Source organism: Echinops telfairi, unplaced genomic scaffold (genome assembly GCF_000313985.2).
Source record: "Echinops telfairi isolate 266 unplaced genomic scaffold, ASM31398v2 ScPeMD7_6080;HRSCAF=6971, whole genome shotgun sequence".
In the NCBI taxonomy this organism is placed as follows: domain Eukaryota; kingdom Metazoa; phylum Chordata; class Mammalia; order Afrosoricida; family Tenrecidae; genus Echinops; species Echinops telfairi.
Genome location: NW_022109980.1, coordinates 4,613,883 through 4,639,141, shown reverse-complemented (window position 1 = coordinate 4,639,141; position 25,259 = coordinate 4,613,883). Strand labels below are relative to the sequence as shown.

The window sequence follows — 25,259 nt, the reverse complement described above, 5'->3', positions numbered from 1 at the left end:
TCTGGTGGATAGTGCTGATCCAAATAGTGTACCAAACTGTTTCTTTTTCAGACAAACATTCCACATTGGGGACCCTATTTTCCATTCAGTCATTACTAATGTGTGCCAAATATTATACTTTACGTTGTGGAGAAAAGGATAAACAAACTCCAAGAAAGAGATATTAAACCCAAACCCTACAAATAACTATAAAGGGGACCCAGAAAGTTCACGGAAGAAATAGAATGAAAAGGTAGTGGGTTTTTTCCATCAACTGAAGCCCCTTCATATTACTTACCACTGTGGAGCGTGTTATAAAGTGCGATAATTTGAAGTGCGATAATTGTGGATACATAGATCTAATGTAACCTGAAGGATAAGCAAGGTCTCACATGGATCCGGGGACAATATTCCAGGACTGGGTTCTCTAGAAAACAAAAACGAATCATCGCAGTTAAAGCACAGCGAGTCAGAAAGAATGCTGGGAGTTGGGGATACAAAAGTAGGCAGGGACTAACTCATACAAAACATTGAATTTTGTTAAGTGTTCACTTACATGTTTAATTCTGCTTAAGTCACTCTACTTATGGAGGACTGAGAACGGTCTCCAGTACTGTGGAAAGCTTGTCAAGAGCTCTAAAAAGGTGTCCAATAAGAATGTTTAATCAGAATGACTTTTTTCCAGCCTAATCTTTTAAGGATTTGGCACACATGTGACCAAGCTTCCTTGGAACAAACTACTCCAGTCTATATTCATATCCATTGGTAAAATCAATGAGTTGATTGCCTAAAAGAGAATAGTTTTCCAGGAATCATTCTTCATCACAAGTCACCATTCATTAACAGCAAGTAGCCATTTGCAAGCCAATTCCATAATGTAGTGTTTTCAGATCTAGAATTCAGCACCATGGGTGAGTTATGAACACATATTAAGCTCATGGATCAATAAACCTCTTGCTCTGAATGTCACCAGCATGCTGCCGCATTTAATAAAATAAGAAAATGTAATAGAAGGAGCAACAAATTGATAACATTTGCCATGTACCCTAGAAGCTAGGTAACCTCGACTTTTGAGATTTGGTTGCGGCAAAAGTTGGAGCATTAGACAGCCTATTCCTAATGATTCTCCTCTGACAGTACTCCCCAGTCCAAAGCAGCCCATTCAGTAAAAGGTTGCCACTGAGTTATGAGAACCTACACAGCCAAGTGCTTCCCGTTGCAGGTGCTCGTTGGAAAATCTAAGCTCTATGACTGAGGTCACCATTCTCCGACAGGGGTGGGATTTCAAATAAAATGGTTTAGAGTAAGCCTCACTAACAAGGTGGCCTTTGAATGAAGACATAACAGAGGTGAGGGGTGCATCATGTAGCGATCTTGACGAACGTTTCTGGCAGAGACTAATATAAAACCATGGCTGGGAAGATCAAGGAACAACGAGAGGGCTGTTAAGGTTAGGAGATCGTAGCGTATATGGTCAGAGAAATAAGAAGGAAATAATGAAGGACTGCATTGTGAGGAAGTAAGTCATGGTCAGAACTTGGCTGTCAGTCTGAGTGATATGTGAATCCATATATGGTGAATGGGGGAACAGTAGTAGTACATGAACAGTAGTGGCATGTAAACAATTTACTCTCCTGACTCACGAAAAGTAAATAGTATGATATTCAACTAATAACTGTGATGTCAGGTGGGCCAGTCCTGAATGAACTCAGCTTCTCCCATGATCTCTTTCCTAATACAGCAAAATCTTGTGTGTGTGTGTGGGGGGGGTCAGTGTGAATAAATGGAAACCACTAATTATAGACTATTTCCAAAGAAAATACAGTCATATTACCTTCAATGCATATAACAACCGCAACTACGCTAACAGAGCCACTTAGTGGGGGCCTGTTGGGTAATGAGTTATGAGAAATTTATAATAAGTCCATTGTTCATGGATTGCTAAATGCCTGAGAAGATTTCATTTTATTGGGTCTTGGGGACCACCAGTCTTTTGTTTTTTCTCATAGCTTTCTGGGCAGACCCTCTTTTCCATAGATGCTAAAAAGGTTACGCTTTCCTCCTGTCCCTACCCAAATGATGGCAAATTCTGAATTAGTGAAATGCAATGAATGAGCACTTTCGGTAGCTTTAGTGTCTCTTCTACTCAATGTGACACAGGATCCTCCCTCCCCATGAACACACTCCAACGCACTGAACATGCTATATGGTAGTTTATGTCCCTCTGACCAAGGTTAAGACAAATTCTACAGAAATGAGTCTAGACATTTTAAGCTGCAATGGCAGACTATTGGCCACAATTCCCAGGACCCCTTATAGTCTGTGTAGGCTAGAATTTGTTACAATCATCATAGTTAACGTTTATCATGTACTTGTTACATGCTACACACTCTGGTTAGCTTGTAAATTATTACAACAAGCAATCCCTAGACAACCCTCTCGGGTAGGCATTACAATAATCTGCATTTACAGATGAGGAAATTGAGAACTCAATAGTTGAAGTGATTTTCCCAGGATCATATGCCCTTTGCTATTACCTACCTATTCGAGCTCTAAATACCTACATATAGCCAGGCACTTGGAAGACTTATAGGCCAGTATGATCAATCCTCACTATTTAGTGTGTGGTTTGACACCAAAAATATGTGAGTGTCACTGTGACTCCTAGATGACTAGCAAGTGTACCACCACATTTAGCCTTAATTTTTTTTTTGTAAAATAAAAATGTCTACCTAACAGGGTTGTCACAGGGATTACGAGGAATGGTATATGTGGCAGTGCCAATTGCCATGGCTGGCAAATTACTAACTAGTCTATACATGTTTTCAAATCCTTTTGGCTGCCCTACCATGAACTAACTTCCTTTTTTAATCATGGGTGCTGTCCCCAAAAGGACATGTATTCACAAATTCAGTTTTAAGATTAGGGGTTTCCCCTCGATTACCCATTTTCCCTTGTCTACACCCATTTGCAACTGGGCATATGCATTTAATGAGCAACAGTTTAGCTGTAATCGCTTGATCTCTTGGGGAAGAAACCGTTGTCCTTGCTCTCCATCAGCACTAACTGAGCCAACTGGCATAGCCTCTAAGTGGTTGGCAAAGGAAGGAGCCATGAATGCCATGTTTACTCCTGCAAGGCAATGTCACCTCGCTCTAAGATTGCTTCCCCCCACCCAGCCCCCAAGTTATATAGTTTGGGAATCTTTTGCCTTTAAAGAACACCAGGCCCCAAAATAAAATCAGTTACTAAAGTAACATCTGTTAGTATTTCTTTTGTCCATATTTGACACCTTGGACCTGGCTGTCACTAGGGTGCCACAGCTTGCAATTCGGAACAATAAAAGAAGTATTAATAGATGAAAATTTTAAAAAGAAATAAAGCCCATCCAGTGTGACTGTCATTTGCACTTCTTTGTAACAGTCTAGACATACTGTATGGGGTGTGATCCAATGTGATAATTGGTGAGTACAGACATCTTTTCCCATGTATCAGGCTCACCTTCAAATTATACTGTGGGGGCGTATGCCATTATTGGTCGGTTTGCCTTCAGCCTTTCTGGATTCAACAGGCAAAGCCTTGCTATCCTCTCAGCACTCAGAGGCCTTCGCGGGTCAGCCAGGTATAATGGGCAATTATTAAATATAAATCACAAACTTGGGATTCATGGCACATAACTAGGTGAGAACATAAACACTTTTAAATCGGTTCTGTGTTTAGTTTGGGGGTCCAGTTTTCAAGATCATTTAAGCCTCATAATCTTTTAAATGTATTTTTTGTAATCTATTGGAACAGTGTGATTAACGGGGTGAAACAGGCAAAGGCCCAAACTGACTCTGACTATTACTCTTATTGTACATTGAATGTAAAGGTAAAGGTCCCCAGCCTATTGGAAAATCTATTCCCCATGGTTCTGTCTATCAGGCACCAATTCCAAATATCAGAACCCTCTTTGCATCAACTGCTGATGGTTTTCCCAGATTTTCAGTGCACCCAGATGTTTAATTTGAGGAATAAAGAGATAAAAGGCTCATCCAAGGCTCCTGATACTGTGTTGAAGGGAAAGGGGGCAGTGGCATCCAGAATCGATAAAAAATCTGCTACCATCATTTGCTGAATGCAGGGAGAAGAGGAGCAGAGGCAAATCCACACTTCGAAGTTAATCATCAGTGGAAAAGAAGCATGTACACAGAGAACTAGAAACCAGGGCAAAACTATATTGAACAAATGGGGCAAGGCAGAAAAGAAGTAAACTGCATTTTAAATCAAAGTCATGTCTGTGGTACAGGGAATTTGAAAGAACCCCATGTGGGGAAAAATATTTCCTGGGTGCCCTTGGGCTGCTGTTGCTAGTACCTCCTCTCGGTGTGCCTGGCTTTCCTTGCCCCCAGCTGCAGTACATCCTCACTAGCTCCTCAGGCGCAGCCCAGTGAGGGAGAGAACAAGCAAAAGAGCAGCACCGAACCAGTGCCAGGAACTGTCAGCAGTGCCTAAAGCAGCCCGTGATCCATCCGAACCTCCTATTCCACTGAAAGCCAAGATTGGCATCTTTTCTTTTTACTCTGGTTAAACAGCTAAATTAGAGCCACTTGCCTGCTTTAAGGGCCGTGGAAGGACTTTAAATTTTCTTTCCTTTTCTGTCTTGCTTCCTCATTTTTCTGCTTATTTGTTGAGGGAATAAAGTAACCATATGCTCAGTTAATCACTCCCTCCTCTTCTCTTTCCATGTAACTCTCGTAGAACATTTATTACATTTTAACTGGCATAAAGTCAGCTGTTTTCACACCTACTTCTCCTACGAAGCTCTGAGCTGGAAACAAGGAATGGAATCCTTCTACCTCTTGCCCTCCCCAGGCACCTCCCACAGTGTTTTGCATCTATTCGATGTTCATCCGTCTCCCCACCTTCTATAATCCCTGTGCCCCATATTGCTCCTCCACCAAGAAAAATGAAGTCTCCTTAGGGTTTGCTTTTCTTGGTACCACCATAGGATGCAGGAGTCAAGCGCAAAAGATTAAAGCGCACGACGTGAATGAGTGTGGTTCATCATGTTCATATAACCAAAATCACCCCACTGCACTCAGGTTGATTCCAACTCAGTAGGACAGAGCAGAATGACTCCATAGGGTTTCCAAAACCAAAATATATCGGAGGATTTAAAAAAGACCAAGAAAGTCAGATTCTAAGTATTTGTTTAGGCTATGTTCATGGCTGCACTAAGTGTGATGACTTTAAAAGGCTTATTACACATCATATGCTATCCGGGAAGAATAGTTTCTCTGCAGAGAAACAACACGACTGAAGTGGGATATTCTACCCAAATGCTAAATGCGATAGTCCAGTCCTTATGTGTCAAGAGAATTCAGAGAAGAAAGATTTATGTACAAATTTCGTTTCTCTGATACTCCATATAAATTCAGAGTGGGATGATGAGTCATGAAAACAAGGTGAATGTAATAGATTTCAAACTTAAAAGTATGGCCAGTTATCTTTGGCCACATGTTTTAAACTATGCCGTTTGTTACTCTGGAAGTAAAATATTAACTTTTTTTTTTTCTCCAGATGGATTGACCGACTGTGTAGACCCTGATTGTTGTCAGCAAAGCAATTGTTACGTAAGCCCTCTCTGTCAAGGCTCACCAGATCCTCTTGACCTGATTCAACAAAGTCAACCCCTCTTCTCTCAGCACAGTTCTAGACTCTTCTACGATCGAATCAAATTCCTCATTGGCAAGGACAGTACACACGTCATTCCGTCAGAGATCTCTTTTGATAGCAGGTATATATGTATTTATTTTTTTCCTGAAGGAAGAGTAGTTCTGTTGATCCTTAACTGTGAAAGAAAGGTTTCTTCTTATATTCAGGTGCATTCCTATGCCACATGATCCTTATTGCTTTTTTTTTAGGATTAATACTTCTCTGCAATGCACATGCTGTTCTCAAGTCATTCAGGAAGGAAACTAATTTCCAGAGACTGTCGCCATTACAATATGCATATAACATTATTTATAATAAATTGTAAATAGGAATGTAATGACAAAAGGAGATTTATAATTTGTAAAATCTTATTTTGCTACTAGATTTGAACCATTGAAAGATTCTTTAATTAAACTGAAACTTGAAGTTTGATTCCATAATGAAAAATGTTCCCATATGAAAGGGATGCGTGAATTAGATGTCGTAAGGTATAAAGCAAGACTTGTGAAAATATTTTTTATAGGAAGGTTTAACTACATATATTGTCGCTAAAGACCTGAGACCAAAGCCTAACACATTAGGTGAAGATTTTTTTTATTTAAATGAACTTGTTTGAAATGTGATAACATGAGTTTGCTCATTGGTCTTCAGCAAATGTTCTATTTTACAAATTTAGAACTAAAGAAAAGCCATTCAAGTCTATATTTCTGGTCTCGTAAAAAAATATCTTCCATTGTTCATTCCACACATTGTTTTTCCACTGGCTTCCTGGACTATTCAAATAAGCAAAATTTTAAAAAAGAAGAAGCATAGGAAGTATTTGTCTACAAACGTCTGTCAATATCTGACTTGCCCAGTTTTATCCCGGTAAGGTACAAATAGTTAAGTCTTCAACTCCTAGCCAAAAAATTTTGACTACTGGTCAAGGGGTTTGCAATTCAAACTCAACCAGAGGCTTCTTGGAAAACAGTCCTAGTGATCTGTTTCTGAAAGGTCACAGCTTGAAAAACCCTTCGAAGTGCAACATCAACAACCACTACAACAGGGTGGTATCAAGGCCCAAATTAAAATGACTTAGTCAAGAATATATTGGTGAAAAACCCACGAAAAGTACAACTTTCCTCTAGTTCCTAAATGCTTCCTTCCCGCCCCCCATCATGATCCCAATTCTACCTTGCAAGTCTGGCTAGACCAGAGGATGTACACTGTTAAAGATAGGAACTGGAAACATAGGGAGTCCAGGGAGGATGATCCCTTCAGGACCAGTGGTGTGAGTAGCGATACAGGGAGGGTAGAGGGAGGGTGGGTTGGAAAGGGGGAACCGATTACAAGGATCTACGTGTGACCTCCTCCCTGGGGGACTGACAACAGAAAAGTGAGTGGGTGAAGGGAGACGTCGGACAGGGAAAGATATGACAAAATAATAATTTATAAATTATCAAAGGTTCATGATGGAGGGGGGAGCAAGGAGGGAGGGGAAAATGAGGAGCCAGGGGATACGTGGAGAGCAAATGTTTTGAGAATGATGAGGGCAATGAATGTACAAATGTGCTTTACACATTGATGTGTGTATGGATTGTGATAAGAGTTGTATGAACCCCTAATGAAATGATTTAAAAAGAAAGAAAGAAAAGTACAACTTAATCCTAACCTAATAGAAAAGGAACAAGAAAAACATTAAAAGATGTGCATGGAAATTGCTAATAATACTTAGTGCCCTATCCACAAATTACATGCAGGAACTGCTACTGAACTTAAAACTTTGTCATCGTTCTTATTATTGTGAAATTCTGACCGTTGAGGTCTCTAACAGGACTCTAATTCCAAATGCCAATGCATCACAAGAAAGACCTTTTCTGTCAGGGAATCAAGTCAAAATTTATTTTTTTCCAAGAGTTTTGGTTATCTCCATTTTGAAGTCTCCTAGCTCAATAGTCACTCTGGGGGTGACTTTTGAATGGGGTGTAACAAAAGTAAATATGTAGACAATAGAGACTTATTTATTGTATACCAGTGGGACAAAGGAACAACAAAACTACACACAAAACAGACCAGCCAATGTCCTGATTTTCTTATTTAAGGTAGAGGCACGTCCTCAACGCTAGCTTTCCCCACATTTAGGGAGAAGTCATACTTTGTTGACAATAAATAAATAAATAGATAGATAGATAGATAGAGATAGATAGATAGATAGATAGATAGATAGATAGATAGATAGATAGATAGATAAATAAGAATACAAAAGAAATAATAGCAACCTCCGAGACATATCCAATGGCTCACTGAACTTCAAGCAAGGAGAGAGAGCTGGGGCCTGAGGGGGAAAAAAAGTGTGGGACAAGTCATTGTGACCCAGAGCAAGGCGATTGAGCAATAAACTTAGAAAAGTAAGGGCGAACTTAAACCCCTGCCGTTGAGCTTTGCGCTTCAGCAGCGCTTGGGAGCCACTCGCAGAGTGAACAAATCTATTACTTGTGGTGCTTGATGCCCTTCACCACCTCCTGGTTTGATTGAGTTTCCCTCATTCTTTTTCAAAATGTTCTGAGTTATCATTTGACTTTGCAAGTAACATTTAAATTCAAAATGATAGGTTTCCTCCATCCAGTGGTCTCAGTCAGCACAGGCATATCTGTTCTGTCAGGAAAGGCCCTGGCCTTTTTCCAAGGGAAGTAGTTGTGGGCAGGTAATGTAATCATGTTTCCCATAAAAAAATTTTTGTGAAACACACAACACATGCACTATTACTGGTAAAATAAGTCCAATGCTCATCACACATCTATCGATAATCATAGTTTCAAGCTTTTGCATCTATATAGTACTTTTTAGTTTGAAAAGCATTCGGGCACACATTCCTGCTGCAGCTACGGTAGAGAACCTTTTGTGCAGTTCCGGTACCTGTATGACAAGGAAACACCACCTGGCCCAGCACCACCCTCACAACTGTCTGTATCAATCCATCTTCCACCTTGGTAAGGGCCTTCCTCCTCTGTTTTATTTCATTTTTGAGGGCCTTTTTTTCCCACTGCTGCTTTCCTTTACCAAGCACGATGTCCTTCTCCAGGAACATCCTCCCAATAGCACTGTAAAATAAGCACATGGTATGTTACATGCGTTTCAAAGATGAGGAGCTGAGGCTCAGAGGGTTGAAAGGCCCTGCCCAGCATCATACAGCTGGCAAGATGTGTGGCAGTGGGATTCCTGTAACCTTCCCATGACACTACAGCTGACCCATTTGAACTGGTCCTTAAATAATCCCAGTGACTTGGGCCAATTGATAGTAAGAAAATGGTAGCTGGGTCAAAATACATAGAAACTAATTTTTATTTTTCAAACCCAGTTCAATTTAATACATGTCAGTGATATCACTTCCAAATTTCAAACCAGGGCTTCTTCAAGTGCTAAGCTTTTACATGTCTTCTTTACTCTTCACAAGTCCTCCAACAGTGAGTTGTTTCTAACACACAGCGACCCAATATCGGGTTTCCTAAGCTGTAAATCTGTACTGAAGCCGACAGCCTCGTCTTTTTCCAGTGGAGTGGCTAGTGGATTTGAACCTCCAGCTTTGCAGTTCGAAGTCCAATATCAAACCTGCAGCTCAAGTTCCACTTTCCAGAAGAGAGAACAAGCAGAGATGCCAAGAAGTAACTTGGTCACAGTCATCAGAATCAGTGGCAGTCTCTTGTCTGTCGGGGTCAGAGTCAGGATTTGAACCCAGGCAGACTGGTGCTGTAAACCACTATGACTGGGCACTTCGCCACTAGGCTAAGCCACTTCAGCTATTTAGAAAGCTAAGTTAGTTGATCCCGAAAAGATTCATCACCCCAACACAAGGGAGGTTCCCAATATAATTGCTTTATATTCTCATTCCGTCTTTCTACAAACGTTTGGAAGCCCCTGTGTTCCTCCCTGAGGGTGGAGTTGATCTCCTCAGAGTGATCTCAAACACTTCCTTGCCATAATCAGGCGTACCACTTTGCTTGTTTTATTTTATTTTTCCATATCACTGAGACTGGGGAGGCAGGGGAAGAAAGCACCATGGCAAAGGGGCCTGATTTCCTACTGTCAAGATGCGGCCCACGCACATGACTTGCTGCTGAGCATTGACACCATCACTAGCCTTTGCAGATGAAGATGACAGCATGCAGGTGACTAAGTGTGACAAGGGCACACAAAGGTGAAATAAGTATTCGCCCTGTGCTTCTAATGAGAGTGGCCTTTCTGGTTCCACATTTGTTGCACTGTCCTGGGAGTTCACATGCGATGCTTCCCTTCTGTGCCCCCATTGTGACCATGCAGCCTGCCAAAGCTGGAGTCTTTAGCAAGCCCACTCCCATCCCCACCCTCACCCCCACCCTTTAAATACAATGTAGCTTGTAGCCCACATTTCTCTTCTTTTCTTTTTTCCAATGGACTCCAAACATGACCACAAAGTAAACTACATATTCTTCATGTTCGGTATGACTTATTATTTTTTAATAATATAAATAGGTGAACAGAAGCATTATTGATCATCAGTGTCTAAGCATTTAATCACTATTAATAATGTAAAAGGTTTTTATAAATATGTAAAATCAAGAGTACATTAAACTAAACGACAGCAATAATTTGCAAAGCCAGACATTTCCCTCGCCATCACTAATGGAGAAGTGCATTGAAGAAAAAAAATTCTACCCGGGTGAGTGCCACCACTGACAGCAAGGTCTGGCCAAACTCATGTGTCTATTCTGTAACCTTGAGAGGTGATCCCCGCAGCAATCCACATCAAGCATCGACATCAGAGGTTGCTTCATCTCAGCCCACACATGTGTTGTGTTTGGCCCAACAGTTAGAAAATTAGATCCAGTATAAAAATCAAAATGCTGTACTCTTCTAGAAAATTCATGAAGCCTGGCACCTTTGAGCCCCTATGCCTGCCAGCTGCCCTTCTGGGTGGAGCCTGCCTCTCCAGTCCACCACTCACTGTTTTCCTTGGCCCATGCTCTTTACTTTTTGATAAGTTTGAATACGTGTTCCATCACTCCTTGGGTTAATAAACGCTTCCAGGGTGGTTGGTCTTCCCCTGTGGTTTCTTATTTGTCATCAATCATGATATTAGATAATCCAGTGCTCACCACGTTAGATCTCAGAACCCCCTTTTGATGATAAGTTTGTGCATATGAAGAGGAATTTCATTCTTATGCTTACAACACTTAGAATAAGTGTTCTGAGTGATTTTGAAGACTCACAGTTTGCAGCAGTTCTGTAGGATGCAATTGGGGTGGGGTTTTCTATTCATCCGTGGTAGAATGCCTACTCTCACTTGAAAAGCCAGGTGCTAGACTTGAGATCACACTTAGTACAGCACTCAGCCTGTAACAGCGATGTTAACAGACTACTCAAGAGGTTAAACAAGATGATAGGTTCTGGTTATGACTTTCTATGGTTCTCTATGTCCTGTCAAACTGAAGTTGCTGTTACTTGAGTTTTTGGCCCACATTTGTGCTGTGTTACCTATGAATCATTCACATTTCTTGGCTAAACTCTTTCATTCTGTGAGGACAAGGCCCAAATACAATTTATCATCTTTATTTGCTCTGCTTGTTTGTTAATCTATTGCTGGGTAGCAAATTACTCCAGATGTTAATGGGTTAAAACAATTTATTGTTGTTATAGTTCATGATGATTCTGTGACTTTATAAAATCAGTGGGGTATCAATGGGATGGTCTCTGCTTCATGATTTTTAAGGAATCCTGGTGGTGCAGTGATGAAATCACTTGACTATGCACCAAAAGGTCATTGGTTCCAACCCACTCTGTGAGAGTAAGATGTAACTGTGTGCTTTATAGCCTTGAGAATCCTATGGGACAGTTCCACTGTGTCCAAGAGAATCTCTCAGTCTGAATTAACTTGATGGCAGTGTGTTTGGTTTTGATTTGCTCATGATGTCTGGGGGCTCAACTGAGATTCCCCAAAGAGCTGGGAGCCGGAACTCTGCAAACCTGTCTTTCTAGATGTATCTCTCTACCTGGCTCTTTGGGCTTCCTACTGGCAGAGCAGCCAGCTACCACCTATATTTCCAGTTCCTAACACAGTACCTGGTACCAAGTAGGTATAGTGGTATTTAAATACTCTTATATTTGCCAATAAAGCACTCAGTTTGCTTGCCTAGAACACACAGATGATTATTAGGACCTCAAGTCGGTCGATTCCCAAGTGTAGAAACAGCCTGAAGGTAAGGTTACAGTTGTCCAAACAGCACAAAAGCACATTTCATAAATGATGAAGGGATTATATAATTGTAGCAAAGTAATTACTCTCTGTTTTAACTTTTGAGACACTCTACCACGGTCAAAGTCTGCCAATAAGTGACCTCATTTATAACTCTGTATAAGCATCAATAATTCTATCTGCCTTCACTGACCTAGATAATAAAAATTTGGTACCATAAAAAAATTTTAGGAAGAAATTTCAGGGAGCCAGCAGAAAGACTAAAGAGCTAAAAGAAGTGCCCCCAAACAAATTGCGGTCTAACCAGGGCCTTGAACATGGAATTCTTGGCAAACCCTTTCCTTCCTTTATTATACCCAAATCACTACTAAAATATTGATTGGTGTTCCTGATTATCGATGATACCTGGCAATGACCCATAATTCATTTTCATAACTTGCTTAATAAAACCTGCTTTGTTTGGTATTAGTAGGGCCAGGAATGTATATCATTTGAAATTCTGTGAATGGCAAAATGAGTTATTGAGCTAAGACTGCGATGAAGGGAAAGATTGCCGGAAACTGGTCAGCGCTGTGGTATCTGCTGGTTTAGAATACAGAATAGGACTTAAGATTAACCACACTTGACTGATGCAAGTCACTATTTTTAAATCTATATCTCATTAAAATACTAGTATTTTCAGAGGAACTGAGTATTCTGAATTTCTCTGCGAGAGAATATGCGAGAGCCCTCTGTCATCAATATTGTAACACAATGCCCTGATAATGGTCCATTTTTTGAAGGAATGACAAGAATATATATTTTCTCAATCATTCAAAGAATACATTTGGGTCATGGTGGAGTAAAAAAAAGGTATTTTGTTCCTATAAAGATTTCCTGCCTCAGAGACCCACAGAGGGCAGTTCTACGCTGTCCTGCAGGGTTGCTAAGGGTCTGAATCGCTTTCATGGCAGTGAGTTGGCTTTGGTTTCTGGTTTACTCTGTGCCATGAACTGTGCAATGCAGATAAAAGAAATTTGGTTCTTATGCTCATGGAACTTACATTCGAGTGATGAACACAGCCGAAACATGAAGTAAATGCATAAGCAATTAAGATCATTACAAATTGCAAAAAGCTCTGTGGGTCATAAGTGATATTTCTAACAGACCATGGAGTTCATCAACACAAGGGTCTCAAATTCAACTGCAAGAGTAACAACACTGGGTGTAAGACAAGAAGGGGTGTAGCAAATATAAGATGAAGTCATGAAACAATTGCAAAATTGAGACTTGTCCGGAAGTGTTCAGCAATAACCCAGAGGTGGGGCTAATTGACTTAGGTGAGCATGAAGAGCTGCTACAGTTGATAGACACCTGTGCCCATTCCGATGAGTGGAGATCAAACAGAATATAGAAATTATCAAACAACATCGTTAATAGCACATGAAGTTAAAACATTGCTGATGATAATTCATAAACAGCTACAGCGGTACATCAACAGGCAACTGCCAGAAATTCCAGCAAGATTCAGAAGAGAATGCTGCACAAGGGATATCATTACTGATATCAGGTGGATCTTGGCTGAAAGTACAGAATAGCAGAGAGATGTTCAGCTGTGTCCCTGTGACCATGTAAAGACACTCAACTGAGGTTAGCATAAAAACCATGGGTAACGTGACAAGAATTAAAATTCCCCAAAAACGTATGTGTGCTTATGCTGAACCTGTACGTAGACCAAGAGGCAGTCATTTGAGCAGAACAAGGGGATACTATGTGGGTTAAAATCATGAAAAGTGTGTGTCAAGGTTACAGTCTCTCATCATAGTCATTCACGATGGATGCTGGGCAAATCATCCAAGAAGCTGGACTCAATAGAGAATGTGGCATCAGGATTAGAGGTCATTAACAACCTGCAATATGTAGATGACACAAGCGTATTGCTGAAAGCAAGAGAACTTGAAACACAGCTTTCAGTATGGAGTACTACTTAGTGTCAAGAAAACAAAAACCCTCACAACTGGACCAGTTAGTAACATCGTGATAAATGGAGAAAAGATGGAAGCTGTCAAAGATTTCATTTTACTTGATTCCACAACCAATACTCATGGAAACAGCTATCAGGAATCAAAGGACATACTGCATTTGGTAAATCAGAGATACCCCTTTGAGGACTAAGGCGCACCTGACGCAATCCATGGTATTTTCAGTCACCTTGCTTACATGTGAAAGCTGGACAATGAATAAATAAGACCATAAATGCCTTTGCATCATGATGTTGGTGAAAAATATCGAATCTCTAGCAGACTGTTAAAAGAATGAGCAGATCTGTCCTGGAAAATGTGAAGCCAGAATCCATAAGAGAGAGGATGGCCTGACTGACCCTTTAACTTGAACATGTCATCCGGAGGGGCCAGTCCCTGGAAAAGAACATCATGCTTGGTAAAGTAGGTCAACAAAAAAGAGGAAGACCCTCAATGGAACGAATTGACACTCTGGCTGTAGTAATGGGCTCAAGCATAACAAGAAGGAGATGCACAAGCCTAGCCAGTGGTTTCTTGCGCTATACATTGGGTTGCTATGAGGTGGAACCAACTTGACACCCCTGACAACCACAACAGCAACAACAGAGGCTATGGATGACTAGCAAGAAAACGAAAATTTATTTTGATTGCTTTCAAGCAATTTCACTATCACATTTGGAACTAAAACCTTTTTTTCTTTGCTTAAAGTGTTGATGATATTAGCCAGATTAATTCAAAGGAAAAAAATCAATCATGAAAAGTCCTTTTTTCATTAGCCACATCTCGCCATCATTTATAATGATATAGCTTAGAGGCCTGTTTGTTTTTTTTTTCCAAGATAGTCCATATTGGGGGAAATTAATCATTTCATTCTTTAGATTTATGAACATTACAATGTCTACTTGTTTCATTTCTTTGTTTAGTTATAGGCACTGTTCTAGGCTCTGGGCTATAATAGACAAAGTCCGTTTTCCATAAAATCTAGTGAGGAAAACCAACAATAATGCAAAAGGTGGATATCAGGTTGGTAGGAGTGATGTCAATCGAAATAACGAAAGGTTACAAAGCAGAGAAGTGTCAGGGTAGTCTGGGAAAACCTCTCTGAGAGGATGTCTTCATTCTCTGGCGCTGCGGTAACAGAAATACTACAGATGGATGGCTGTAACAAACAGATAGTGCCTCTCCATTTGGGAGGCTAGAGGAGTTCTGGTGGTATTGCGGTTGGGCTGTGATCTGAAAGGTCAGCAGTTCAAAACCAAGATGGGCTTTCGACTTCTGTAGTCTTGGAAATTCACAGGGGCAGTTCTACCCTGCTCTAGGGTCATTATGAGTCAGCATTGATGTGATGGCAGTGAGTTTGGGTTTTAGGAGGTTAGAAGTCCAAATCCAGTGTGCCTGCTCTAGGGGAAGTGTCTCTCTATAGATAGATGATGATAGATAGATAGATGGTAGATAGATAGATGATAGATAGATTAGATAGATGATAGATATAGATAGATAGATAGATAGATAGATAGATAGATAGATAGATAGATAGATAGATAGATAGATATGCTCCGAAGGAAGACCCTTGTGTTTTTAGAGCTTCTGCCCCTGAGCCACCTTCATGTGACTTGATGTCTGTTGTCTCCCATCTTTGTTTGGTCACTAGCTCTTTAATTTCTTATATATCTCAAAAGCCCTACACAAATATTGTCTCATTAACCCAACAAAAATACTGTTTCCCATATGGAATTTAGTCGTGGGTATAAAATGTGCAACACATATTTTGGAGGTATACAATTCAATCCATAACCAGAGGTGCCACTAGAAGAGACAGATGCATCAGAACATTCATCTATATGTTAAATGAACTGGACTTGAGGGTTTCCTGCTGCATGGCCCCAGATGCATTTGATTTGCACAACAGCTAGAGTTTGCCCCAGGGACTTTCAGGGGCTCATTGAACTGAGATTCTGCAGCATTTTGTGTAGTGGAAGAGTATAGGAGCTAACTCCTTCAGGGAAATATTACCAAGGAATTTCTACATACTGGTTACTGTCCTAAATCCCTTAAGGAATGCACAGGCAAAGGTGAGTGCCTCAGTCTACCCAAACCGGACTCACTGCCATCTAGTCGATTCCAACTGCCTGCTCTCATGAGGATCTAGTCTTAGAAACCTAAAGGGGAAGTTCTACTCTGTCCTATAGGGTCACTGTGAGAAAATAGGCTCTCTAAACCAAACCAAACTCACTGCCGTCAAGTTGATTCTAACGCTTAGTAACCCTGTAGGACAGGGTAGAACTGCCCCTATGGTTTCCAAGACCATCACTCTTTCCTGAAGTAGAAAGCCCCGTCTTTCTCCCAAGGAGCAGTTAGTAGTTTTGAACTTCTAACCATGCACTTAGCAGCCCAATGTGTAACCACTATCCCACCTGGGATCCTCTCAAAAGAGAAAATCAGCAATAGCCTAAGACCCCATAGTCTTCAAAGAGAAAGGGGGGAAAAGCACAAAAAGATCATCAAACCATCCATTAGTTCTAACCCCAAAGGAAAGCAAATATTTAAAAACCACTGCCTGATTAGGAAACATTAAAAAAAAACAGGCTATAATTTAGAATATTTATAAGGAAAAGAAATCCAATGTTATTACAGGATTCAAGCATTCCTGGAATTAACACGCATGTTTTTGTCTACCTACAAATAACCTCCCAGAAAGCCCGTAGCATAACCATCTGTAATTGTACTAAGGTCCAAAATTGAATCTGTGTGGCTTGTGTTTAACTTTTTCATGCATCTGTTTGTCTATTTGCTAATGGAAGAGTCTGTGTATTTTTTATCCAAGAAGGTACAGAACTAGAGGTTGGCAACAATTGCTAGGCAAATTGCATTGACCAAGGGCAGGAGAAGCTCTTGATGGAGCATCATCATTTTAAAATCTACCTTCTGTTCACCTTTATTTCTAAAGAGAGGCACTGCAGCACATGACTGACTCTCATTTGGACAAGGACTCCAAGGGTGGTTTGGTTCAGCAACCCCATCATTCCTTGCGCCTCTCTTTGTCTTTCCCAAGGAAGCTTCAGTGCTCATCACAGCTGCAGTTGTTGTCCTAAGTGGAAAGTAAAGTCGTTGCTACTTGCCAATAAAGCACTTTGATCTCATGTTTGTGAGAGGTGTTACGTGTGTGAAGATGGAACCTCCTGCTTTTCAGACAACTATTTTGTCTAATGCTAAATTTCAGGAAACACATGTTCAAGACACATTAAAAAAAAGTCTACAAAGTGCTGAAGGTTCCAAGATTTATAGTGCTGACTAGCTCCTGAAGTCAGCAGTCAACACCTAAAGGTACCAAAAAGAAACGAATGTGTGACTTTCACTCCTTTGCGAATGCTCTTGGGCAAAGAATGGAAAAGACACCAGAGCACAAAGCCTCAAAAACAATAGTCACTTGATTATTGCTGATATTTTGAAACCCAGATAGGCTGAGATGCTTATAGTCATCATTAGCCATTCCAGTTCACTATCGCCAGCTTTGTCTCCATGTGGATGTGCCGTTTCTAGTATTTTATTTTATCCTACTTACTGCTCGATTAGGACAGACAGCCAAAAGTTTCAAATTGTTAGTTCCCAACTTCTCAGCCATACTCTTTGCTTGAACTCACTCGGTAGCTGGTTTGATCATCTCCATCTGTCCCTGAAGCAAGCTGAGTGAAAGCAAGTTGAAGAGGAAGGAAGGAATGAAAGGCCTACTGTAACTTGTCTCTACAACACACCCTGCACAGAGAAAGCACTCCGCAATGGGTAAATCCCTGTCCCTAGTACCATGCTGGAGATAGTACCATTGTTGTAGGTCAACACTCTCTTTTCATTGTAGCCACATTGTTCACATCTTGACTAAGAGCCATGCCTCTGCAGTACAGCTCGGCCACTTTGGAATAGAGATAAAGAGACCGACACCACTAGCTGTGTTAACTTGAGCAAGTTTTTTCAACCTTTCATTTTGTCTCCTCAATTTTAAAGCAGGGCTAATAGTTTCATCTACTCGGGGATGTGTTGAGATTAAAGCCTACTGCCATTGTGTTGGTTCCAACTCCTGCTAAGGAGTTGATTCCAAATCATAGCTATCCTATAGAACAAGGTAGAACAACCCCTATAAATGTACAGCCCCGGAATCCTTCTGGGCATAGAAAGCCCCATCTTTTTTTCCCAAGGAGCATCTGGAGGTTACAAACTGCTGACCTTTCAGATAGCAGCCCAACTTATAACCCACTATGACACCAGGGAAAATAGCAGATAGTCTCATTTAACATCTGGCTCATAAAAAACAAACAAACCAAAAAAATCCTCACTACCATAGAGCCAATGCCGACTCATAGCAACCCTTTGGGCCAGTGTAGAACTACCACTGTGAGTTTCTGAGACTGTTGCTTTTAACGGGAGTAGAAAGCCCCATCTTCCTCCCACAGAACAGCTTATAGGAAGTGCTTATTACAGATACATAATACCCCCAAAACCCACTGCCATTGAATCGACACTGACTCATAGCAACCCTGTGCAGGGTGTCCGAGGCTGTAAATCTTTGCGGGAGCAAACAGTCTCTCTTGCTCCAACAGGGCAGCTGGTAGGTTTGAGTCGCTGATGGAGCTGTTGGCAGGCAGGCCAATCCTTGCGCAACAGCACTGCCAGAGCTCCTAGGGCACGTAATAAAATAGCATAATTGAGAGGGCCAGTTCCAAGGACATTTTACAGAGCTGTTTTCTTGGTCCAAAATCTCTGTCAAGTGATGAAGGAGAGCAACATAAGGAACATCTGAGACTAAGAGCGATTTGGTATCTTAGGGGGAAAAGAAGTATGATGACTATTGTCAAACCAGAGTTAGAACACAGCGTTAGGGAGAACCAGGGCAAAGTCTTTCTTCCATGGAAGGAAGAGTAACCCATGCCCGGGATATAGCCATCAACAAGGACCTGCCCTACATTTAATGACTAGCCATTATTTGAAAGACAGACTCATGAAGAAGTGACAGGCGAGGTTAATGAGGTTAATAAAACCACATACGGCTGATTACAAAGATAAATCATTTTAGTTAACGTGTAGACAGGCAAAAACCAAGGAATCCTCTCTCCCCTGCCCCTTTCCCCCAACAAAGAAAAAAGGGAAAACTTTAAGACTTTGAGACAAGGGCTTACAGGACAAATATTTCAGGATTCAAATACTGGACCAAAATAATCATGTGTCTAAATGAAGCAAACTGGCACTTACGCAGTTCTAAAAATGTGACTGTTTCATCAGTTTTCTTATTGCTTCAAAACACTTGATCTTTTTCCCATTTCTTTGGGGATCTCAGGCATCCAAAGTAAGCCTACTTTTGACAAGCAATTACCAGGGCAGATGGGAAAATAGCCACCCTAACTCAGGGTGAGTGCCCCCATTTTGTTTTACTTGAAACATCACTAGCCATGAGGAAAATAATTCTATTTAAAAAGCTATCTGCATTTTCAATAGCACCACCTTTCCCACAGACCTAGAATGTTGATGGCTAATGCTCCCAGTTGCTTTGAAGGTTACCCACTTGGTAGGTGTGATTGATTTGGGCTAGTGACCAACTGAGTAGGATTAAACCAGCCTGCTATATTTAAGTAAAAACTAATGAGATTTTTATTGGGATTGCATATGCACATTCACTGCGTTCTCATTTTCAGAACATGAAAACAGGTTTCTGCTATAACTTTAAGTGTTCTCATGGTGCTGTACTGGCTTAGATAACATATATCAAAAAACAGCATGTGCTATGCAGAAACTCCCCAAATACCTGCCTATTAACCCACTGCCATTTCAAGTTGACTCTAACTCATAGTGATCCTACAGAACTGAGGAGGGCTCCTCTATAGGGTTTCCAAGGATGGAGGGTCAGGCATAGGAACAATGATAAGGATGGCGTAGCATCATGCAGTGTTTCATTCTGTTGTACCTAGGGCCATGATGGGTTGGAACCAACTCAGTGGCACCTCGCAGCAACAGTCTTTATGGAAGCAGACTGCATCTTTGTCCTACAGAACAGTGGGTAGATTTGAACCACCAACCTTTCAGTCCACAGAACATTTAAACCATTGTACTACCAGAATGCCTCCAATTGTGAGTTCAGAGTGCATAAATGAACATAGAAGGAGAATTATTCATTCTAGTCTATTCAATTCTATGCTGAGAAACCACTGAAAGAGATCTATGTTTGTGGGTATTCCAAAGAAAAGTGATCCAAGAGACTGCGGAAATTATGGAACAATATCCATTAATATCAGATGCAAGTAATGTTTTGTTGAAGACAATTTAAAGTAGTTGCAGCACTACATCAACAGAGAACTGCCCTAAATTCAAGCAGGATTCCAAACAGGACATGGAAGGAGAGATATCATTGCTGTTGCCAGATACCTCTTGACTGAAAGCAAAGAAAACCAGTGTTTTACTGACTATGCAAAAGCATTCGACCATGTGGAACACCCAAAATTAAAGCTAATCTTGCAAAGAATGGGAATTCAAATTGTTCATGCATGGTTTAAAACCAGGAAAGGTTTGCATAAAAGTTGTATCCAGTGGTGAGATTCAAATAATATAACAACCAGTTTGCTGCTCTAATGACCATTTTAAGTATAAAAAACAATATACTGAAAGGCAGTTTATTATTTCATACAGTTAATACTTAAATAATAACAATAAAAGAGGTATACAAAACGATTAGATTAAAAGAAAGAGTTTTAAAATATTAATGAAAATATATGAAAAATAATACCTGACAAAAAGCAATAAAGCTGTTACTTAAAGTATTTCCAGATTACTTCTTGATTGGCGCCCTCACTTGCAATATTCTTCACTTTCATATGAGTGTGAGCAGCTGCATGAGCTACCCTCGCAGTCTTTTCACTGTAGGAGGAGGAGCCCATTCCTTTAGCGGCAGGCCAACCCAACACTATATCATTGTATTTGCTATATTAGAGACAGGCAACTTCTCTTCTCGGAACATATTATGTTCATCTTTGAAAAACCCTTTCCGCATCTGCTGAACTTACAGTAATCGTTCTGACACTGTTTTTGGCTCTTTGAACACTTTCAGGAATTGCAGAATTCACTCAATGGTTCATGGGAATGTGGGGCATACAGAAAGCTGAACACAATGCTGAAATGAATGACAGAGTGTCACCCTCTGGTGTTTGGGCACTTTTTCCTCCCTCTTTACGTTATATGTTGTTTCTTGATGTAATGAACAAAAGGGAATAAAAATATAGTATTTCATCAAAAGAATACTGAGTTTTACGAATGAATAAATACATACTGCAGGCATGGCTCTTTCAATATTTTATGCCTATGAATGGAACGGACATTACTATGGGCACTTAGAATATGCAGTTGCACAGATGAACGTTAAAAAAGAGTAAGGAATATAAATGTGTAACTTCCACATTGGGTGACTGCCCTCCTTGAAGAGAACCCTGAAAATACCAACCATTTTCACAACCAGTTCACCGAACTCAACAAAAAATTAGGTATCAGTTCTGCCAAACTGTTGCGAACCAGCTGAATCCCCCACTGGTTGTATCTTTGCACCATACTATTTCCAACTGTATGCTGAGCAAATCATCCAAGAAGGTAGACAGGGCTTCAAAAGATTTGTGGTGAAAAAGGGAAAATAAAAGCTACTGGAACTTTTCCGCCAGCTTTTGGAAGCCTTTGTGTATGAAGAAGAATGCGTGCACGATCAGGGTTGCAGGAAGACTTATTGAATAGCCTATGATAAGCAGATGACCCAACCTTGCCTGCTAAAAGTGAAGGTTTCAATCACTTCCTGATGAAAATCAAAGATCAGTATGGATTACATCTCAACATAAAGAAACCAAATTCACACAACTGGACCAATAAGCAACATCATGGCCCACAGAAAAGATTGGAGTTGTAAAGGATTTCATTTCGCTTGGATCCACAAGCAATGACAATGGAAGCAATGGGCTAGAAATCAAACCAAGTACCGTGTCAGGTAAATGTGCTGCAAAAGATAGTTTTAGAGTTTTTAAAAGCTGGAAATCTCACTTTGAGGAGGAAACCTCCTAATTGAGGACACACAATGGTACTCACGGTGTCAATTGCTTCATTTGCATGAAAAGGCTAGCGAATAACTAAGGCAGACTGAAGAAGGATTGATGCATTTGAATTATGGTGCTGGTGAAGACTATGGCAAAGACCATGGACTGCCGGAGAAACAAAGCCATCTGTCTTAGAAGAAGTATAGCCAGACTGCTTCGTGGAAGAGGAAGAGGAGACTTGGTCTCATCTAGTTTGGACATGTTAGCAGAAGACACCAGTCTCTAGAAAAGGAAAGCGTGTGGTCGAGACTCCGTAAAAAAAAGAGGAAGCTCCTCAACACAAAGCATTGACATAGTGGCTGCACCCTGAGCACAGACACATGAGTAGTGTTTCCTTCTGCTGTGTATAGGTCATTCGTCATGAGAGCCAATTCGATGGCACCTGAACAACAACAACAACATTGACTCACTCTTCCAGATTGCCTGAAGCAGTCCATTATCAAACCAAACTCTCACGATGAGAAAGCAGTGGTGCCAATGCAGAATGCTGGCGTCTAAAAAAAGATCTCTAAGACACCTGTGACCCAAGCCTAGAGGGGCTGCCATGCACATAGGTGGCAGCAAGTCCTGTATCGCCTCGTATCAACAATCTTTGTGAGATTCTTGGGCACAATGAACCTTTCCTGGGATGGCTACAGAAAAGAAAAGCCCATCGTCCCACCCTTTACTAGATGACTTAAGAGGACAGAGAGACAGATCCCAAGTATAACTGTCATTCAAGACAGGCTCTGCTAAGTGTGATGACAGGTGCAAACGCTGCATAATGAGAACAACAGGGACGAGAGAGAAATGACTGCTTATTTGAGAATGAGAAATCAAGCTATCACATATCGGTTTCCATTTGATCATCTCTGGATTGGACAGGACCCTACAGATCACTTTGTCGTCCAACCACCAGTTTGGTAGAACTCCCCAAACTACAGCTATAAACCCTTTCTGAGGGATTTTTATGAAGCGTGATGACTCATGCTGCACTGCTTCCACAAGGGTGCCTCCCTCCTCCGGCTGAATGATGCACTAGACTTCCAGTCTCTAGAGCAGGGGTCCTCACACTTTTTAAACAGGGGGCCAGTTCACTGTCCCTCAGACCCATTGGAGGGCCGGACAATAGTTTAAAAAAAACTATGAACAAATTCCTATGCACACTACACATATCTTATTTTGAAGTAAAAAATAAACGGGGCAAAAACACCCAGCGGGCAAGATAAATGTCCTCGGCCGGCCGCATGTGGCCCGTGGGCCATAGTTTGAGGACGCCTGCAGAGTTTGGGCTTGGATTCAGCACATGATGAATCATGATCACCTGGGAATGTGCTAGAAACGCATCTTCTCAGTCCCACTCCGTATGTGTTGAATCTAGAGCGAAGTGGACTTCTGATTTTACAAGTCCACTAGGTGATTCTCCTACAGACTTATCAAGCATTTAAAAAAAAAGAAAGAAAAGAAAAGCCTGGCTGACATGAGAAGGGATTTCGGACTCCTGCCAAAGTGTGACAATCACATTCTAAAGAGAAGACTGCTTGTTTGTTATGTGGCGGCAGTGCATAAGACTATCATCTGAAGCCCCAAATGGAGTAGAGCCCCAGAGATTTTTGTAGAAACTTCTCTGAGGTATTTGCATGCCAATCAGTCCCTCGGAAGCAGCAGTGGGTCGGCCAAATGACACAATCTATGCCTGCGGGAAGGGGGTCGGGGTGTCAGGAGATGCCAGAGAGCACACCTCACACCTGACACCTACCGAGTGTCTGTCCCTTTGAGACTTGGACAACCAACTGACAAGTCATAGAGGAGTGAACTACGCAGACGTCAAGCACGAGTGGGCAGATGATTTATGTGGCCTTTCCCACGCCAGTCCCCCTCCATGCTATCTCTTGCCCACGGCTGTCAGCTGTTGAACTGATTACATCTGTTCCTAAGGAGAAAACAGCCTAACCTGCCCACCTGCTGCTGGGTCCCCTGCTGGCCAGGGCCTTGATTTTGAATGTTACCTTTCAAAGGTTGTTTGTGCTGATGTAAGCAACAAAAGCAAATAGTTATAACGTCCCTAGCCAAGCTTCATTTTCCTTACGAAAGATTTTCATCAGAAATACAATGCAGTAAATTACATCTTCTTTCAGCAATTTCGTCTTCAGCCTTGTTTTTCAAACCGACTTTTGTGCTTGAGGTTAATGTTGTCGCCTGAGGTGGTGAATGAATATTGGAAATTGGACACGGAAGACAAAAGACAACAAATAAGGGAAGAGGAGAACAGGCCCCAGAGCTGATTGAAAGCTAGGGATAATCTGACTACGCCACGGAATGAATTAGACCTTTTGCCTCAGAGCTGTCTAACAAGCAGCTTGTTAGTTAAATAAGGCTCTTGGAAAAGTGTATTCGGACTTACATTTCCCAAGATGCCCTGTTCTTCAGTGAGCTCCCAACACGTAGAGGATTCCGTATTTAGTTAAAGTGGAGAAGCAATCCCTTTGGGGTTGCTGCTTTAGCCTAGTGACAGGAGGTAGGCAGCTTGGTAACAGGCTAGATTCTCCAGAGAACAGGAAAAGAGACATTTGTGAGGGGTGCTCTTCTCATGTTTTTTAAAGTCATGTTGGAAATGCCCACAACAGCAAGGAGAGGTTCTTGTTAGTAAAAGTTCAAGGATTGTTATTGTTTTCAAATCTCACACCGACCACTGTCTCCCTTCCCCTCTGGTTTCTGTTGTTCTTCCCCCTGGAGTGGTTGTGTGTGGTTATGTGCCTTTTTTTTTTATCGGTACCCCCTACCTCCCTACCTCTCCCCGCTTTCTCCCTAACCTTTTGGTATCGCTATTCCCATTCCTGTTCTGGCTTCTGTGTGTCTTGAGCTTTATCACTTGCCTATACCTATGTACATGCTCCTGTCTAGTCCAGAGTGGGAAGCAGCACTGGGGTCATGATAGTGGGGGGTGAGGAAGCCTCAAGGAACCAGCATGATCCATCGGTGCTCTACTGCACCCTGATTGACTCGTCCCCTCCCTGTGACCCCTCTGTGGGGAGATGTTCCATTGTCCACAAATGAGCTTTGGGTTTCCGCTCCAACCCCCCTCATTCTCACCAACACGTTCTTGTTTGTTTTTTGTTGTTGTTTGTTATGAATCTTCTGATGCCTGTTACCTGGTTCCGATGACACCTTATGATGGCATCGGATGGTGTGGTTCTTTAGTGTAGGCTTGTTGCTTCACTGTTTGATGGCTGTTTGTTTAACCTCAAGCCTTTAAGACCCCAGACGCTATATCTTTTAATAGCC

General features: G+C 41.3%; 1 protein-coding gene across 1 annotated transcript in view; it reads left to right on the top strand.

Moving 5' to 3' along the window:
• TENM1 (teneurin transmembrane protein 1) overlaps positions 1 to 25,259 on the top strand; it is a 406,739-nt gene that overhangs the window by 187,734 nt on the left and 193,746 nt on the right. Inside the window, exon 12 of the mRNA XM_004713061.2 lies at positions 5,542 to 5,758. Within this exon, the coding sequence (XP_004713118.2) occupies positions 5,542 to 5,758 (217 nt within the window). The remainder of the gene's footprint in view (positions 1 to 5,541; positions 5,759 to 25,259) is intronic.